The 20890-nt window shown below is 28.7% G+C and overlaps 1 protein-coding gene across 3 annotated transcripts; it reads right to left on the bottom strand.

The window, feature by feature from the left end:
* Positions 1-236: 236 nt before the first annotated feature.
* On the bottom strand, positions 237-20051 carry LOC123294786 (serine/arginine repetitive matrix protein 2). Of its 3 annotated transcripts, XM_044875931.1 has the most exons (7): positions 19461-20051; positions 13260-13364; positions 8322-8594; positions 7768-7830; positions 5077-5233; positions 2842-4871; positions 237-445 (listed from the first exon to the last, which is right to left on the bottom strand). In XM_044875931.1, the coding sequence occupies exons 1-7, from the start codon at positions 19697-19699 to the stop codon at positions 265-267; spliced, it is 3048 nt and encodes a 1015-aa protein (XP_044731866.1). In that variant the 5' UTR covers positions 19700-20051; the 3' UTR covers positions 237-264. The 3 variants fall into 3 exon arrangements, with proteins under 3 accessions (XP_044731866.1, XP_044731865.1, XP_044731867.1); XM_044875930.1 differs by lacking the exons at positions 13260-13364; positions 19461-20051 and adding an exon at positions 9128-9561; XM_044875932.1 differs by lacking the exons at positions 237-445; positions 13260-13364; positions 19461-20051 and adding exons at positions 2512-2743; positions 9128-9557.
* Between the last annotated feature and the right edge of the window lie 839 nt (positions 20052-20890).

The following is a 20890-nucleotide window of genomic DNA, read 5'->3' as shown; positions in this document are numbered from 1 at the left end:
GCGTGTGACTAAACCTTCAAAAATTAACAAAATTAATTCTACTATTTTTACATTTCTTAAAAAGAAATGATTTTTTGGTATAATAAAATAAAAAACATTTAAAATGTTCAAAAAATTGCACCAATTTGTACATAACAAGATTGAAAAATAAAACGACAAAAATGTCGTTTTAAAATTTTTCATTTTGAAATGTTTAAAACATATCTAACAAATTTACTAAAAATTATCATTTTTTTTCAAGCATTTGAATTGCTTAAAAATTTGTCATCGACTGTAATCTGGTGTTTCTGTCGGTGATCGTGATGATACTGTGTGTGTTATTGGAGATGCAGTACGACTTCGCCGTGAAAACCATGGGCTACTGCTCTCTCGACTGCTGTAACTACTCATAGACGACGGTGATGAAGGTGTTGGTCTATGGTAAGGTATTGGACGTTTCCGAGCACTACGAAAATTATTTTATTAGTTAAAGTTTGATCAGATTAATATAAATCACGGTGGTTAGTATTTTTAGTAATATTAATAAAAATTTAAACAAATTGTTATGATAATATGTTGGATTTTCTTTTTGTAGTTCAAGACTTTCTAAACAAAAATTTTTAATATTATTTCATTTTAAATTTAAATGACATTGTTGTGGCTGTGACTCATTTTATATTAGGTTAATTTTTTGTTTATAAACTAAAGATCATCTCGAGTTAATTTATATAGTAAAAAACTTCCCAATATATTACTCATATTATTTTGGATGCAAAAAACAAACTCGAATTAATTTCTGATCAGAATTAAGAGATTAATCGTCAAGATGAATATATAAAACCATGCAAGAAGATGAAAATGTGTTAACTTATAATAAGAAATGATTCAAATTCGAATTTGTTAAGATGAATATTCAATTAAAAATACTTACCTCTGAAATTATTAAACTAAACGTAGCTAATTTAATTATACTTTTAACTGAAACTTAAAAATTAAAATCCTAACTAGAAATAAAAGAACTCGGGGGAGACGTTACTTAGCGTTGTGGTGGGCTTAGACAAAATGTTTCAAATGAAACCTTACTAATGTTGTAAATTAATCCATCCCCCAAATATTGAATAAACAATCATTCTTAACCCCCTTGCAAAAAAGAGAGGTGCTATAAATTTGACTATGAGTTTCTGTTTAACTGTGGCGTTGAAGTGCTCCTAAAGGGGAAACCGATTTTGATTTTTTACATTTTGTAATGTGTAAAACATACCTAACTTTGTCAAATTTTAACTATCAAAGAGAAATGATTTTTTTTATATTGTAAAATTTTTCATTTTGGAATGTTTAAAACATATTTAACTTTGTCAAATTTTAACTATCAAAGACAAATGGTTTCTAAGAACACCGCTGACAAAAAGGCTCTGAGATGATCTCATACGAACTCCATTTTTGCAAAATCAAAATGGAACATTAATTAAATAAATTTTTATTTCTAGTTATTAAAAAATATACACACTTGAAGAGAAATAAAAAAAATGCTACTTGCATATGGCACATTTAAAAAAAAATCTTCGTTTCTCTGTAAAATATACATAAGAAATAATAAAACAAAGAAAAATTGAATCAAATAAAATAAACCATGCGTACGGAGAAAAAATTAATATAACAAAAATTTATAATTTTACAAATAATAATATCATCATGCTAAGAAATAAATAATTTCTATAAAAACAAAATAAAATTTTACAATAATGTGCTTCATTTATTTTGAATATTTCTACGTAAAGGAAAAAATTGTTTTTCAAAACAGTAATTTTAATACCATTATGAATGAAAAGAATTAGTACAAAAATGCTTGGCTATTCGGTTGAAGCCATTTTTTTTCGGTATCAAAATGAAATAAATAGTTCATGTTTATATTTTCAATTTAATTAGATATTATAACGACCCTAAAATTCCGCAAATGTATGTGGTAAAATTATTGTTTTGAAAACATATTCGTAATCTATTTAGTTGAAATTACGTTTAAGAACATTTAATTAAATTTCGTACTGTGTAGGGATATTCTGTTGGAAATTCGGAGATTATTTAGAAAATAGTTCATCATTCAGTAAATTAGACGTCAGAAAATATTTCAACTTGATTAAATTTGGGAGGTAAGTAATGTTTAGGATAGGTAAAACATAGCGGCTAAATTCTTGAGAGCCTTTGATAGACGAGATATAAGCCACGTAAATTTAAATTAACTTTAAACATCAAATTCGATCTCCTGATCTATCCAGTATGTTTGGCTTAGATAGTATATTTTTTATAACCGTATCCAAAACTCGAAATGCTTCTTTGGATGTACAATAATGATTAAATGATTGATCAAATTGGCGTTAATGAACCACCGATATGGGCAAAGTTTTTGTTTCTTTTTACAGCAAATGATAGCAGAATGTCTCTACAAAATACAAAACTTCTCGAAATATCATTAAATCAGCGACTCTTAATCTATCAGGATGTGTGTTTAGGTTGTTTACAACTAAACATAAAAAATGTGTTCACATAAAGACATACTTTAATAATTGTTGAATGTAAATAAAAATAATCGTCTACATTTGAAGCAGTTTACAATGATTAAGCTTAAAAATAAGGCAATTCGTTATTGAAATATTTGAAAAATAATTCTATTCGAAAATTCGAATAACGATTTGTCTGATTTGAAAAATAAAAAATAAATTAAATTAATCTGCACACTTCAAAATCCTACGAGCGGGAACGGGATTTTCTGTAAAGGAAATATCAAAAACATAAACAAAAAAATAAAATAAACAAAAATAAAGATTTCGAGGGAAACTAATTTGAAATGAAATATTTTCGTCTTACCTGGTAATACGACGTCGATCAAGAAAACTTGGTGATCCATATCGACGTGGTATTGATGGAGAACGTGATCGAGATGTTCGACTATGCTCAGGAGAATCACTACGGCTACTCGCTGAATCATCTCCACTTGAGGAAGATGCACTTCGTGAACGACTTCTAGAAGCAGATCGACTATGTGTTCGTGTTCTTGATATCGAACGACTACGAGAACGTGAAGTACTTGATCGTGAAGAATGTGAATGTCGTGAGCTGGCAGAGGATCTAGATGAACTACGTGATTTACGTTCAATTTTCTCCGGAGAAATTTTTTCTTTAGATGGGGATCTTGAAACAGTTCTAGATTTACTTTTTATATTTTTCGGTGATTCTTGATTGATTTTTTTATCTTTATCTGAAAAAGGTTTTTCTTCTTTTGCAGCTACCACTGGTTTGCTTTCTGGTATTTGTATTGAATCTAGCGAAATATCTTTTTTATCATTTGCCACAGGTAATGGTTTGATCACTAAATCATCAATTTTTTTAAAAGGTGCCACTACCTTATCTTTATCGATCGAGATTTGAATACGATTGCGAGGAGATATATCCTTTTTAACAGCGGCTGCAGCTGCCCTTTTTGATAATTCATTTTCTATTTTTGTCAATGTTTTCAGAATTTGTTCACTATTCTTTTTCGGTGGTAATTTTTCTTCGGGACTATCATCCTCATGTGACGAGTTCTGATTACTATTACCTCTATGTGAGGTTTCTGGAACTGCCCGTTTTGGTAGTTTCTTTTCAATAGCTTCTTTAGCTTTTGCAGCTAAATCTGTTTTAAGTATATTTAGAGTACGTAATTCGTGCTCGTGTTCCTCATCAATTTTAAAATCGGTGCCAACGTCTGAATCAGCTTCATCACTTGATAGAGTTAAACGAACAACTGGTGTTTGAATAGTTCGATTTGGTTTTGACTTTGAACGGGATCTAGATTTGTCACTCTCGATTTTATCAGATTTCTTTTTATCACTTTTTGATTCGGTACTGGCACTTCGACGTTTCTTTGAATGTGTGGTAGATTTTTTATCACGTTTCTCTGATGAATTTCGAGAATACATTTTATCAGTCAGTGGGGGAGATCTACTCCGACTTGATGATCGTCGGGTCGACGGTTTTGGTGAAGACCGATGGTGATGTGCTTTTTTCGGTACTGGGGATAGAGAACGCTTTTTCTCAATCTTATTTTCTGGTGAGTATGATCGTTTATGTTTTGGTGACGCAGAAACACTTCTAGATTTTCGTGGTTTTGAATCCTTTACAGAGTGATTGTTATCATACGCTTTATCGTTTGATTGTCGTGACGTATTTTTTGAATTGCTTTTACTGTCTTTGATTGGTGTTTTCGATCTATTTCTCGGTGAAGGTAAATAGTGTTGTTTTCGTGAATCTGATCTTTGTCTTCGTCGTGAATTCGGTGAGACATCTAAATGATTTTTCGACTTATATGACGAATTTGGAACATTTTTCTTTGATCTTTGTGGTGATCTAGATCGTTCACGATTATCACGATTAAATTTTTCTACAGATTTTCCTCGGCTAGTAGAACGTCTTCGTCGTCTGTTATAGTCTGGCGATCGGCGATGTGACCGTGAGGATGTTTTGTTTGATGGAGAACGATCATATTTTTGATATCTACGATTATCGTTATAATATCGATTGTTATAATCTTTATTGTCTCGATTATTCCGTCTTGGTGATCGACTTTGCCTAGAATTTTTCTCCGGATATTTTCGATCATCACGTGAATTTTCTTTATTCTTTTTGAAACTTCGATCGGGACTTTCATGTTTTGATTTATGTTTATCCTTAGAGGCATGTTTATCTTTTTCATTTTTGTCCTTACCATTTTTCACGTTTGAATTGTCAACATCTTTAGATTTTAGGTCTTTACTAGAATTTGAATTTAAGCGAGCTTTTTTAGTTGGCGTTTTTCCAACTGAACTATCTCTGGAACTGACACTTGTGTGTCGTTTTTTCTTCGAACTTGAACTTTTTTTCTAAATAAAAAAAATCCAAATAAATTCTATTAAGTTTAAAATTCAAATTGATAAAGGTTACTCAATCACTTTCTAAAATAAACTATGTGAATATATGCATTTTCGATTATTTATATTCAAATTGATAAATTAATGATTTTCAAGAACAAAGTTGTTGTTTATCATCGATATTTCGCTAAACAACTTTTAAGAATATAATACATACCTCATGCTTTTTATCTTTTCCTTTACGTTTTTTCCGTTTCTCATCTTCACTGCTCGAACTGTTACTATCTTCTGAATCGCTACTATCTGAATTATCTGAATCGGATGAATCTGTTGAATGACGACGTTTTCGTTTTGATTTTTTCTTTTTACCAGATCTGATAACAAAATTTGATTTTCACAATTTACTAAATGTTCAAAAATATTTCAGAAAATATATTTTAAAATTTCAATTAAATATTTATAGCATTTATTATAAATAAATTATTACATTATATTAAAAAAAATTTAATATAACGTAAAACAAGACGTTTCTTCTGTAATTTGGCGTAAAATATGATTTTTTTTATAAATAAATTTCGTTATAAATTGATCTCAAATGCCAAAAACAGAAAAAGCGCGAGATTATGTGTGATGATTAACAAAATAAAATTAACCATTTTTGTGTTAATAAGTAGTTTTGATTTTCTTTTTTAAATATTCATTTAGTAATAAAATTTTGCTTTGTAATCCCTAAATTATTGATTAGAATGGAACAGCATAAAGATTTACAATAAAAATAATTATGCTTCGGTTCACAATATGATATTTTTCATACCCAATGTATTAGAAGCTAAGATTTACATTTCTTGTATATTGGAATATAACATAATTAATTGAAATTTTCTAAATGGGAAGAACCAATTTTAAAGAGATATTTCTATAAATCATATACACCATCATGAGCTCACAGGGAGTGAGGTGAATTCGGTATTGGCATTGATATTTTGCATGGAGTTTATTATAATTGTGGATCACTGATAAAGTTCCAGAAAAATATTGTAAACTGAAGTTTATTTTGGTGGATTAAACCTGAAAAATTAAAATAAGTTTGTAAAATATATTACACATTTGTGAGGATGAAGATTAGAAGATAACTTTGACGCATAAAAAGTTCACTATAATGTACCGTGCATATCTTTTCAAAGGCAAATTAAATTCCAGGATTTGTAGATACTCATAATTAAACGATGGTGTTCTTTAATTATCAATTTATCGATATAATGGCACAAGAGAAAATAATATCGACCATAAATTATGAAGATGGTGTCAATGAATGCATTAAAAATTTTAATAAAAAGCTAAAAATACATAAATATTTTAATAACTTCATCTTTTTGTTAAAATATTTATCTAAACATTTTTCGATATGTCACCGTTCGTACTCGACCCAAATCAACTAACCGTAACGAAATTAGTTGATTTTCGTTTATAAGTGTTGAGTTAGCGCTAGTTGGAGTCGTTTTTTTGTAGCCAGTTTACAATCTGACAGAAATTACAATCTTACGTTGACAGATAGATATATATAAAACATTGTATTGAGTTGCATAAATATCATGGAAGAACTATTGCTAGCTGCTGAGATATTTCGGGAAACTGGCTCATCTAGTATTTCATAACACAGTCAGATCAATCTGAATATCTGACCCATTTTGATGTAAAGACGGACAAAGCAGCAGATTCGTTGACATGGGAGTATGAAATCCACGATGTTTCAAATAAAGGAATGACTGTAATAATAACTAATAGTTTCCTTTTATCGCTAGGATTTCGCTCAAGGCTAGTTAGGACGCGGTTTAGAAGAGTAATGGTAGTCATAACTTAATAATTTCGATTTTTCGAAACTTCGTCATGTTACGGATGTCAGATGTAGAATGCTAGGGTTTCAAAATTTGGGTTTAGTCGCTTTAAAATTCTGGTGGAAAGGCTACATACGTTTTACTTCACCTACGACGTCTGTAGAAAATATCGGTACCTCTATTTAAAACTTTGTGAAACTTCTTAAACTTTTAAATGAGAGATAACAATTTCATTATAAATGTATAATTTAAAATTTTTCGGTAAGTTTTATTTACTCATCTAGTTGATATATTGAAGGGATTAAATGCCAAGATGGCTTGAGATAAAATATCATATTGTTTAAAAAATATATAAAATTAAGTGTTTTTTATGTTGAAAATTTAAACTTTTTACTGTTCCACACTATTTATTTGTTGCATCACTAAAAAAATTGGAAAAAACATAAAATTTCACAGTCACATCAATATATAATATATATATAAATATATTTATATAGTGCTCTAAAAACAATTACAAATAATAAAAAAATAAATTAAAATAAAAAAATTATATGAACAGATAAAAAAAAATCTCTCACTGTAACTGAAAACGCACCTTTTAAATGATCCGAAGCCAATATCACGTAGAAGTATGGTTGAGAGCCAGGCAAAACATTTTAATTGTACAATTTAATATTTAGTGTACAAAAAAACTTGTATGAAATGTTATTTAATATTCGTACAAAAGTTAAATAATCTTTTGTGTTTAAAAAAATTAACAAATATTTACCTGATCAGCCCTCATTAAGGAAGTACTTAAAAAAATATTAGACAATTAGTGTGATTTTAAATCTTTTTTTTTTAAATTTTTGTTGTTGTTTTGTAGATTTTTTTAAATAAAAAGTTTTTTATTTAAAGATAAATTGAAAAAAACCACCTAAAGTGTATTTTTGTGTGTTGTTTACTTTTAAAGAAAGAAAGTGCGCGGTTTTTTTAAATTTGATTTCACACCCCAATTTAATTATAAATATTTTACTACTAATAAAATAATCAATTAGAAATTATAGAAATATGGATTCATTAATTTATCATACCTATCTCGTTTATATTTTTTGGATTTTTTCTTTTTCTCCTTTTTTGGTTCATCACTTGACGAGCTATAACAGAAAATAAAAAGATTCACATGAAATATGCATTCAGTCAAAAAAGTATCTAAAATTTATAATTTGAAAAGCCTGTGATAATAATAAAAGTTTTTTTTTCATCTAGAGCTTTTTCTTTAATTTTTATACCTAAAATGAGCGCACTTCCGTAGTGCGAATCACGATTTTTATAAGGAACGAAATGACTGGAGCAAGAAGATTTTGCCTCAAATTTTGTGAAATAAGACACTTCGTGTGTCCATCACTCTCAACAATGTTAGAAAAGGTTACAAAGCATTCGAGAAGCGGAAAAAAACACGATAAAGTCATTTAATATTCAAGTGTTAGATATTCCTTTCCTTATTTTATTCTTATTAGTGGTTTAATCTATCATGAATACGTTTCGGAAGCACAGGCAGTTTAAAAAATATTACTTGCTTATATTGAAACATTTGCGTAAGAAAGTCTGTTAAATGAAAATTATATTTTGAAAAATGTATATTTACCTATCACGTTCACGAGTTTTTTTCTTTTTACGATCACGATTTTCCTTTTCTGGGCTCGGTGTACGAACCAAATCATATTTTTTAGCTGGTGTTGCTGACGGTGATGCGCCAACTGTTGCTCCGATTGCCGCTGATCGAGCAAGTTCTTCTTTTGCCTGTCGTGTCGGATCTAAACTAGAACCTTCAACAAAATATTCTGATATACCAAATGCTTCACGTAATTTTGCATTTTTCTCTTGCTGTGCCTCGGCAACTTGATGAGTTTCTGTAACACTAAAAAAGGAATGTTTTATTAACATTCTGTTCTTAAAATATACATTCAGATTACAAAATAGAGACCGTTTTTTTGTTTATATTTTTTATTTCTTGTTATTCATAAAGCAAAAGGTAGAACAAATAGCTAATTTAATCGAAAACATTTCTACGATCACATAAACAAATTGTCCGAATTTTAAACAAGGCTCAGATCACAGTCTGGCTGGCAAATGTGCTAGACCTTTAAAACGATTATAAAGAAGTTTTGGTTAATTAAGGTTTATAAATATTGCATTTAGAAATTTCGTGTTTCCCGATTTAACTTGAAGTTTCAAACGTTATCCCATGTGCCAGTATCTCTCTGTCATTGTGCAGGGTGGGTGGGTAAATAGATTGTCATTTTGATTAAGAGGAGGGCTTTGTAGAAATTTAAGTTTCATTTTCCATCACAGAAATAGAATCATTATTCAATTGTATTTAATAAACCATCTTGGGTGCAGAGGGAAAGGCCTTTTACATTATTTTATTTTTTGTGTGTGGTAGCTACTAACCTGACTACAGAACGTAAAGCTTGACTACGTTGCGGTAACCGCTTATTGTGCTCAACATTATATAACTTAACATTTAAACATTGTGGATTAGTTTCATTTGTACTCTTAATATAATCAGCCGAAGCGGCTACAGCAGCTCGCGAAAATAAACATTCGCAATGACAACAACATGGAGTTGCAGCCGTCGGCGGTGGAATTGTGCGTGATGTTACTAAATATTGATCGGGCGATATATGATGTGTTGATCGTATGGGGCGTAAATGATGACGACCTTCGCCAAGTGCTTGCATGGCACCCCGCCATAATCGTTCAAAACTTATACGTTCTTCGACTGTATTTCTTGTCCGCTGATTTGTACCACGATATAACATTTTTTAACAATAATTTTTTTTTTATGTATATAAAAATGGAAGACTTAGTTTCAAAAAGTGTAATATCAAATATTTAGATATTTTCTACATAGGAAGACATATTTGATTTTGAATATGTTTATTTAAAGGATTTTCACATATCACATTCCTTTAAATACTTTTCTAGCAATCACTGTGCGTATCGTAATATTTTTCATCTTACATTTTCTATCACTAGCAATAAATATTTTACATATATTTTAATGGGAAACATTTTTATTATTTAGAATATAATTTTAATATTTGTGATAATTTATTATTTTTATTTTATAAATATTTTGGAAAACACATAATTTTTATTATTTATAATACATTTAAAAAGAAAATGGGTGTATATTTAAAAAATATATTAAAGGAAATTCTACAACAATGAACAATCAACATTTACATCCTATTTTAGAGAGATTTAAACGCATGCGTTTTCCAATTTTTAGATACTGCCCCAGCATCTTTTATCTAATTCAGTGGTGGTACAGTATGTGATTATTAAAATTTAAATTATTTAATTTTTCTAAACTATTAGAAAACCTTATAGATTACCTTCGTAAATATGAGTCATGCCGTGGAATATGCCTATAGAATAAATAACTATCAAATTAACAATAATTTTTAGTCATATTTTCTTCGAAAATTAAGACTTATGTATTTTAAAAGTCTTTTGAGATGGCAACCCAGCCGCTTTTTCAATCGCTTGTACCGAAATATCAATTTTTGGCCATTTTTTAAGAGCCTTTTGGCTGTGTCAACTAATTAGCCCCCTTTCCCGTGTTTGTATATATGTTTCCATTAACATGGAAAAACAAAAAACCTATTCTAATAAAAAGCATCAAATGAGGGGAAAATATGACCATAGTGATGGTCAAAACCGTGAATTTCTTGTAGTAATAAAGTTTGTATGCAAAAAAAAAAAAAAAAATGTTGCAACTTTTATTACGTGATAGAAACTATTGCATGCAATAAAGTATTTTATAAAAGGGAAGTAGTATTTGGAAATGTAAAACAAAATAGTTATTATTTTGAAATATTATTGATTTATATTTTTCACCGAACCCTCATAAATTTAGAATAACGTACGCAAATCATTATTAGCGAATGCAAATGTTTTGATGTGCCCGAACGTGTCTTAACACCATTTTTAGTTGAATGAGAAAAAAATTCGATATTTAATATGGTTTTGGTATCCTAAATATCAAGTTTATTAATGAGTAAAACAAAAAGTGAAGAGTTTTAGAGAGAAAGGTAAATAAACAACTTGAAATTATAATTATTTAATAAAATTAAAAAAGAAATTACTTATTAAACTTTGTAAGAATTTTTATGTTTTGCTATTAATGATTTATAATGTTACAATAGGGATAATGACTAAATTTTGTTTATACCTCCAGGTGAAGTATTCTTATTGCATGGACAGAAAAGTGAAATTGGTTTTTGAAAATCTTTAGAAGTACGCAAAATATGAACGTTTAAAACTTCTTATTAAAACAAAAAGCTGTCGTAATATCGAATATATAATCGAAAAAAAGGTTTTTCCGTTTTATCGAGAGATTGTGCTGTGGAAAATGAAATTTTTCAAAATTTTTGTTAATTCTAGCATGTATAGAACAGAAAATTGTTTTTTATGTGGTTTTTCGCGCGTGCACTATTGTTGAGGAAGCTTTACACTACAAATAAACACATATTAAAAATCTGATTTTTTCATACACTTTTTGGGGCATGAAAATCGTAAAAATGACGTTTTTCAAATTTTCGAATTTTTTACTCAAAAACGTGAGGGTTTAGAGAAAAATGTTTAAGAACATTTTTTGTTAATTTTGACCCCATTTATATGATAAAATTTCAGATCAGATTTCTGGAGCGATTCGATCAATATTATTTATTTGTTTGAAAATAATTAGTTTAAACAATATCCTAACGGGTTACCCACCAACAACCTGTACTTTGACGTTCAGGAGTATTTTTTAAACGGGTAAATTTTTCATGCGAAAATTAGTCACGCTCAATGACGAGTCTTTTAAAAAGAGAGAACACAAAAACAATTTATAAATATGCAGTTGCAAAATTTGCAAAATGAGAAAAGAGTGCCAAGCACTCCTCCAAAGTAAAAAATTATCCAAAATGTGGTCGGTTGAAACTTTATTGAATAGTTTGTTTTCTTGAAAAATTCGATAATTTATATATTTTGTTGTTGAAAGTGTTTACTAATTGTATTTCATAATTAAGATATTTCAACCCCTACAAAAAATTTTATGAATAAATAAATATGCACGACACTGGTTTTATTCACTAGACATTAAATTACAGGGGGTGAAATACATTGTTGTACATATGTGTGTATATGTATGGTGAAAAGTGGTAGGGTAACCAAATGCCGCGTCATAGGCAAGAATCGATTAAACGGTGGTAGGTGAGTGGTGAACTAAGCTCAAGCTTAGTGTATTTTATAATAAGGGAAATAAGTAATCACCGCAACCCGCCAAACCTCTTTTGAATATCATTTACATTAAGTATTTCCTCCTAAAAATACTTTTTTTATTTTGTTTTATTTTTGAAAAAATAATTATTTATAGAGAATGATTAATGAAAATACTTTTTTACAAACACACCCTTTTTTTGGAAAAACATTTATTTTTCTCTTTTTATTTCCTTTTATGCATCAAATTGAAAATATTTTTAAATTAAATCCAAAACTTGTCAATCCAACTTTCTTGAGAAATCAAAAAAAAGCTTTTTTATTTTATTAAAATTTCTTCAATTGAAAATATTTTATTTTTTAACAAAACCATTATGATTTTTTGATAAAATCATTGCCCAGATATTTGCAATTTTTAATAAAAAAAATTTACGTCTTAGCAACTTTGAATTTATAATTTATAGAGTGGACAGCCACTCTAACCTGATATAGCAACTTTGATAAAGTTTTTTTACAATTTTTCTACGTGGTATGATTTTACACGGTGTTTGATAAAATCAACCATTCGTTCCAAGTTTTACTTTTTGGCAGCCATTGTTTTTCCAAAATAAAATTACTTGACTTTTCCAGTTGAATAATTAAAAATTCCTTGACTAAATTTTTACTTTTAAATTGCTTTAAAAGAAAGTGAGACGATAATTCTCAGACTGAAAAAATTGAATTTTGAAGATGGTGGATCATTGAGTATCGTATATGAAGCTGAAACGTTTGTTCATTTATAGCTTAGGGGTATTATAAAATTTCCCGAACCCCATGAAATAAAACGCTTCACTACCGAGATTTTTCTTATATAAGAATTTGCCTATCAATAAATTGTTCAATGTATAATGATAAGTAGTTATTACATACGTTTATCCATTTTTAGTAAGCTGGCCAACAAGCGTTTGCTTATTTTGATATTTAAATAATATATCTGAACAATCTTTAACAATCGTAGAGCCGGGTAACGCTGCCAAATTTTAGAGCAGCATTACCCAATGTAAACAAATAATTCTCAATCACGCGGGAATCGAACCATCGATTTCGGAAATCTCGGGCCTGCATTCAATCTTGGAATCACAAATGGTTGGAAGTGAGAATGAATAATGAAATATTTTCAAACATATCCAAGTGGGGTATCAAATAAAAGGACATGCCGTGTGCATGTACAATTGTAGCCCCCGACGCAGGGGCTACAATTGTTAAAATAGTCTCTATATAAAATGGTCTCTATTTTTTTAAATACTTAATAATTGGTATGAAAATTACTTACGCAACTCTACCCCATTGATCTCGTGGTACATCCGGCTTAGCTCCATGTCCCATCAGCATAGTACGATAATTTTCAACTTTAGCTGTGATTGTTTCTTGTGGATATCTGCACATAACAAAATAATAATAAATCATATTAAATTTACCTCAAAAAAATTTGTTAATAAATAATAATTTGATTGTGAACATGATTTTAATAATCGTCATGTTTTTTTGTACTGTTTATAAAAATGAATTCGCTATGAAATAAATGTAAAGTTTTTGAGGTGTGTAGTTTTTCTAAAATATTTTAATAGATTACCTAGAACGGGCAACAAGGGACTAGAAATGAAGACAATACATGGTAACACAGTAATGTCATTCGAAATAATATAATCAATATCTAATTATTAACCCTTTAATAAAGGGTCATTATGTGTGTATGTTTACCAAATGATAAGATCCACATTATAATGAATTGATTTTTGTATAAGGTATCTATCTATCAATGAGGTAGGTATGTGATAGCCAACTCGAAGACATAGAATTATTTATTTGAAAACAGTCAAGCAACTCCATCGACCTATATATATGTAAAGGTAACTGCTATTTAAAATGAACCCTATTCGTGAATAGTTAAAAAGTTATTACACTCTGGCTGACTCAGCTGCGTGTCCATAATGATGTTTGTAGGTTTGTGTTTTATCATTATTTTAGTTTAGTCGAACATAATGTTATGTTGTCGAACTATGTAGCATGTCTTAGAATTATATCGAATATTTGTTTTGTAAGAAAAAATATCTATTTAAGAAAGATTGTTTCTTTGATTTAAGTATTATTTTAAAATGGAAGTTTTTTTTATTTTCGATTTTCATAAAATTAACTTTAATAGGTCAACTCATTCCAAAAAACAAACAAAAATCCAGTCCATTGCACAATGAGATGAATACCGTTTTGAAAAAATCGAAAAAATTTGATTGTTTCCGATTTCTATAAAACTCTGTTTGTAAGGTCATTTTGACTTTAAAAAATCAAAAATACCCTCTATTAGTCTATAAGATTAATAGATTCGAGATATTGTCTAAAACAGTTCCTATCGCTCTTAACAGGATTTTAAGCATTATCACAAACCATTCGTCAATGGAGAAGATTTTTGAATTGTTTTGGATAAAAATGACCATTTATAATCAGTATTACTAAAATTGGGGAAAAACCATTTTTTAAGAGATAGACAAATATCAGATTTATTAAATTTAAAAGCCAACATTGTCTACCAACATGGTCGCAAGCATGTTGGCGAATCGACTACGTAATGTATGGAGGCCTTAATACTTCCTTTAATTTATTTATTTATTTCATTTTACCAAAGCTTTTCCCTTCTAAGCAGATAACATACAAAAAGCATATACTTAAGCAGATTAAATATAGTGGAGGAAATAAGGTATTTGACCCAGGAATCGATTTTGCGCTAGTAGATTTTTATGAGCTTGTGGAAAATGTTTCGAGACCTCAAATCAAATTTTTAACCAGAGCCACAAAATAATCTTTATTTTCCTCAATAAAGGATTTTCGGCGAAAATACACATTTTCTTTCCAAATGTTTATATCCCGAAAACGGTGAAGTTAATAAAAAAATGTCAAAGATAAAAAATGCCTGTAATTGTTCAAAATATAAAATCTAATAATTTTTTTAAATATTAAATAAAAAGAATATGGTGTCCGGAAATAGGGTGTTTCTGTCCCACTTTGTGGGCGTAAATCGAAAAAAACTTTAGTTCGCATAAATAAGACTTTGTTGAATACACTCATACAAACATTTTCTATCGACTCCCATAAAAATCAACTGGCGTGGAGTGAATTCCTGGGTAGGACTGTTTTTTCGGTTTTATTCTCTCGATTAACATTATAAAACAGTACTTGGAAAAAAAACTAAATAATGTTCAATTCTTTCCGTACTAAAAGTCCTAACAAAGTACACCGCCCTTTATCGATTACATTAATTTTAATGTATAGTCATTCGATTGATAAAAAAAATATGTTAATATCAGTGATCAATTTTGGTGATGGAACAATGTTTTCCAATAATTTTTTTTTATCTAGATAGCCCAGGTGTGTTCGTTATTTTGTAATTACATACGTGGATTAGACTATTGATTGTTTTTATATTTATCAAATGACATTTTAATATCTAGAATACCTATAAGTATAAATAAGTAATACATTGTCACATACTATAAAATATTTATGTAATAAAAATAAAAAACTTGATGTGTATCGAATCATTAGGCTATTTGAATGATGGATATTGAGGATATTGGGCTGCAAGTCCAATTTTTTTGGATATTTGAAATACTCATGAGTGTGATGAAATAAAATTACAGAAATCTAAGAAGTATAACATTTTTATGAAAACGGTTCATTTCTCGAAAATAAAGAACTTTATATAAAAAATCGAGCAATTCTATAGAAAATACTCGACCAACCGTTAAATAAACATAATTTTTTATAATCTTTAGATTAAAGTTTCTCTAAGCAAAAAGTTATTTGCGGTTTTTCAGAGGTGAGTACTAATAGCAAAAAAAACAAAAAAAATTCTATCAAATTTCCATAAAACTCAGTACATAAGTTAATTTTGACCTAAAAAGCGGTTTCATTTGATGATTACACGATTTATCTGAGATATTGTGAAAAATCTCACAAGAGGAGCGATTGTACAAATCGATTACAGACTAATTTCTTAGAAAATATTACTCTAATACATAAATGAACTGTAAATTAAAAACTTTTGGTTAGTAATTACTGTAGAAAATCCAAAAGTTTATCGATTAAATCACAATTTACCGGATCCAAATAAATCATAAAAAGAATAAAAATTATTTAAGCAAAAACACGCTTATTTAATGTACAGTTTTCGAGATATTGCCTAATAAACTACAGGATAAGTAGGAGAAGTTTTAGTACAAAATCAAGAGCCATCCTGTTGAAAGTTATGAAAAAAGTTTTACAATTCATTCAGTAGATTGTAGCATAAATTTACGCATGCATGCAAAGTCGTCATTTTTCACACTTTGGTGCATATTTTCATTTTAATAATAAATTATTTCAGCGATTTTAAGTATTATTTTTGTGCTATTTACCACTTTTTAAACAAAATAATCTCGCAACACTGTATGTAGAATATATAATTGAATAAATAAGACTTTGGAGGTCGAAAATTAAAAGTGCATCTCTGACTTTTACGAGACCAGGCTTTTACTGGATCTCATATTTTGAATTATTTTTAGCATTTTTTGTCCTTTGACATTTTTTCCTTAACCTCGCCTCATTTTTTCCTTAACCGTTTCCAAAAAATGCGTTATTTTGATGAAAATATAAGACAAAAAAATTAACGATTATTGTATGGTTTTGATCATATATTTGATTCAAAGCCAATTGGAACTTATACTCGCCGCGCCGTTTTAAATTTCTTTAGGCTAAAATTTTGTTATCAACAAATTGGACGATTATTGAGTGGTTTGATCCAATATTTGATTAGAAAACCAACTGATTTTATATTTTTAATATACTGCCATCTATAGCTATTCAAATTGTACTAATTCCATCAATTTAATTCGACAAAGAACTTTCTTTGATAATGTAAACATCCCTTAAGTTTATAAAAACACACCCTGTACTGTAATTACAAATTCATCATCATATATTGGTAAAGTTAAATGGTTCATTTTACACAAGGAAGGATGTTTTTAAAAATAATTGATAAAAACTTTTTGTTAGTTAATATTCATATCTTGTTTCTACATTTTGAGTAATTTTAGATATAAAATTACTTATGAACGGAAATATTAAAGAAAAGTTTTATAAAATACGTATGACCTATTTTTCATATGAAAATGAATATTTATTTGTAAGCTTAAAATATTATGTTGAATGATATATACATATGTAATAGAGAACCAACCATTTCATATGAATGACAAGTGTGATTGTATAGAAAATGTAACTATGTAAGCAATATTTATCTATGAAATGTCTACGAGTTTAACTTATTGAAATGTTGAAAAATGGCTTTTATTTTTATACCCTGTGTATAAATAACAAGCAACGCTTCTATCAGATTTTAATAAATACAAATTTTGAATTAAGTAGACTTTATAGGTTATTGAAATGATCCAACTGGAAGGACTATATTATTATTTATTTATATTCGTAGTTATAACTACAAAATTTTGTCCTTCAAGTGGAGTTTAAGGGCACGTGATATTTCGTAGTTTAGTACACAAAAAAAAGCAATATTGAGGGGAAAAGTTACATTTGTTTATTTTTAGTTGATTCTTACAACACTGAAAATTATTTTTTACCTATTTCCGTTAATTTTAAATTATATGTTTCGGCTGGAAAGCTACTTTAGGAAACAATAAACGAATACTTTATTTAAAACAAGTAAAAACAAACAATTGATTGAATTAATTGTTGAAAAATCCTGTATAGAAAATATTAAATGTCAGTGCTTGCATTATTTTTAATAAATTAGAAGGGTTGAAAAAATTAATGCAATTATGGCGGCCAATTTGTTTTGGTTTTCGAAAATTTTCATAAGTATTTTCTAGATTTTTTTTCGTTGTTCGAGAATGTTTCACAAGACCACAAGTTGAAGCAACCTGCAAATTTTCAACTCCCTATCTTTTATAGTTTTAGAGAAAATGGACACCGAGTTTTGTCCTATTGTGCGCCCTCACGGGTTAACAATGTGTACGAAAGGATGTTTCAAACAAAAGTTGTTTATTTTTTTACATTTAAACTTTTGATCTATCTCAAAAGGTTCATAAGATTGGACCTAGAGACCCAAGACCCAATTGACCTATGATGCACATTTACGAAAAACTCACTTTTTACGCCCTGAGCACGATATAAAAATTCAGCTTGGTATCTCTTTTCGTTTTTGAATTATCGTGTTCACGGGTGGATAGACGGACAGAGAAACGGAAATGGACTAATTAGGTGATTCGATGAACACCTATACTAAAATTTTATTATTATCATCAATATTTCTAAGCGTTATAAACTTGAGACTAAAATTAGTATACCTGGATATATATTTCATATATACATGTAAGGTATTAAAAAAAATGAATATTACTTCCTTGTACGAGGTATTTTTTATAAAATAAGACCAGGAAAAAAACAATGTGAAATTTTTTTTAAATTGTGTTGATTTTAATTGAAAAAAACGTTTATAATTTCAAACAATTGTAGTAACACGTTAATGGTTGGTATTATTTATTTGTAAACAAATTGATAATGATGCATAATTTATTCAAAGATTAAGATTTACATAAATTAAAATTATGTCTCATTAGTTCAATTTACATATTTAATGATTGAACAGGCAACCCTGCAATTCTATCAACACATAGACAAAAATAATAAATTGTAGTAGGGTAAACGACTGATGGCGTAAAGACTAGCCATTAACAAAATTAAATTTAGCATAATGTAGGAAAAAAAATTTACATTGCACTCCGGAATTCGAACAATGGGTCTCTCGCTATCCAGGCAGAGCGTTTTATTCATCTAAGCCAAATGATGTTATATGGAAATATCCAAAATTTTTAAACATGAATTTATATTGAAATTGTCATTTTACTTATAAAATCAATAAGACATTCGTACACAATCGTGTCTTCAGCGTGAATACTTTTTAAGATAAATTATCTGAAAACTTTAGCGTGACTATTAAATTTACTGCAAGCTGGTTATTACCATTACGAGTTGGTTGGGTTGAGTTTGTGGACTTGGTTGGGGTCCGAAGCTTTTAGCCCTTGAGGTAAAAAATGGGACACTATTACAGGAAAGGGAAATATTATATTCACGCTAGAGACCCACTTACGTACGTATAGCCTCAGCTATTTTATGTGCATCGATTGTCATTTCATTGATACCGCGATTTGATGCGATTTTAATGTAATGAGATTTACAATCAACGAGCAAGAAGCAAAATCTCAAAAACCCAGGTAACTAAATCAAAAACCCTAAACATTGAAAATATAGAAGTAGGAGTGGGTCAAAAGCTCAAATTTTGGAGCCGTGAAAATCATAATCTCTCCAAAAACATTGATAATTATTACATAATATCCATGAGTTTTAAAGTTTAGTTTAATAAACAAGTTTGGTAGTGCTTAAAAATAATTAAATCAACCTAGTAAATACGAAATGAATTACTTACCCTTGTTCTTCTAAAATTTCTTGAAACTCAATACATTTTAATTCAACTTTACGTTTTCGTTCATGATCAAGAATCTCTTGATTCGGTTGTTTATTTGCGACAGCATCAAGAGCAGCAATTTCTTCCTCTGTCCGATATTTCACTTTATCCTTACTCGTACGAACCAGTGCCCAGTTTCTTTGTACATGTCCATTTGTACCAGAACCACGGGGTGTTTGTAAACCAATTCCGTTATACATTATTAATTCAATGTAAATAAACTGTAATATCTTAAGGTAATTGTTTACATATGTATACACATAATTAGCTAGGAAAATTGAGTTTTATTTAGGTTATAATTATAAATAAACGTAGGCTTGTCGTTGATGTCGAGAGCGCAACTCAATTTATCGACCCGATTGTAATTCAGGATACAAATAATTTTTAACTTTACATTTTAATTACGAATAAACACTTGTTTTTATATTACATTTTATGAATATTAATTGTAATTAAATAAATTATGATTTTACGTTAATTGCTTTTAGTTTAATACTTATTTATCTGTCAAATAATCACTAAAATCTTCTTATATTACAGTGTTCTATCAACGAATAAGTGAATAATTACGGATTTGATATGTCGATATTTATAAATAATTTATGAAAACGATCATAGAGCTGAAATTAGATATAGGTAAAATAAAAAAAACAACGAGTAGCAAATACTCGATAGGGAAACTTTTTGAAGTCTGTCTATGAACTAAAAACGTTTTTTTAATTCTTCGAATTACATATTTATCGATTATTTATACTTATTCCTATCTTAATTTACGCTTTGTAAAGCAAGGGATGTTGCCGTATTCAGCGTCGATTGATAACTGGGAGTTGTAACTCGCCAACTGGCGATAATAATTCATACTAATTAAAACAAAATGTGGGCCCAATATCGGTAGTTCTAACTCACACTTCCAGACGACAATACTTGTTCTTAGTTCTTACCATTTTTAAAGGCCAATAAAAATATTCTGGAATGAAATGGAATGCTTTTTCAGTAGTTCCAATTTAGACTACCAGATTCCTTACCATTAATCCATAGTAGAAATATATTTTAAAATGTATATCGTTTCATGACATTATTAATTTGAGTTTTCCGGCAATGTTTGTATAAATTAATGTAATAATATAGCCTGGATTTTAAAGATTTATTTATAAATATAGGTAATATTAATACATAAATGATTAAAACATTGTAATAAAACTAAAATTAATAACAAAATGAAATATAAGTATCAAAATTGGTTCTGTAGGTAACAAATAATAAATCGGTGACTCATTATTATGTGACATTAGTGGTCTTCTTTTCAACAAAAGGACGTTAAAGCTACAACTAACTGATAATAAGACCATAAAGAATCATTTTCGAGTCCAAGAATCAATTAGACCTATAAT

The sequence above is a fragment of the Chrysoperla carnea genome, chromosome 3 (assembly GCF_905475395.1).
Source record: "Chrysoperla carnea chromosome 3, inChrCarn1.1, whole genome shotgun sequence".
Lineage (NCBI taxonomy): Eukaryota > Metazoa > Arthropoda > Insecta > Neuroptera > Chrysopidae > Chrysoperla > Chrysoperla carnea.
This window is presented reverse-complemented; position numbering and strand designations above follow the sequence as displayed.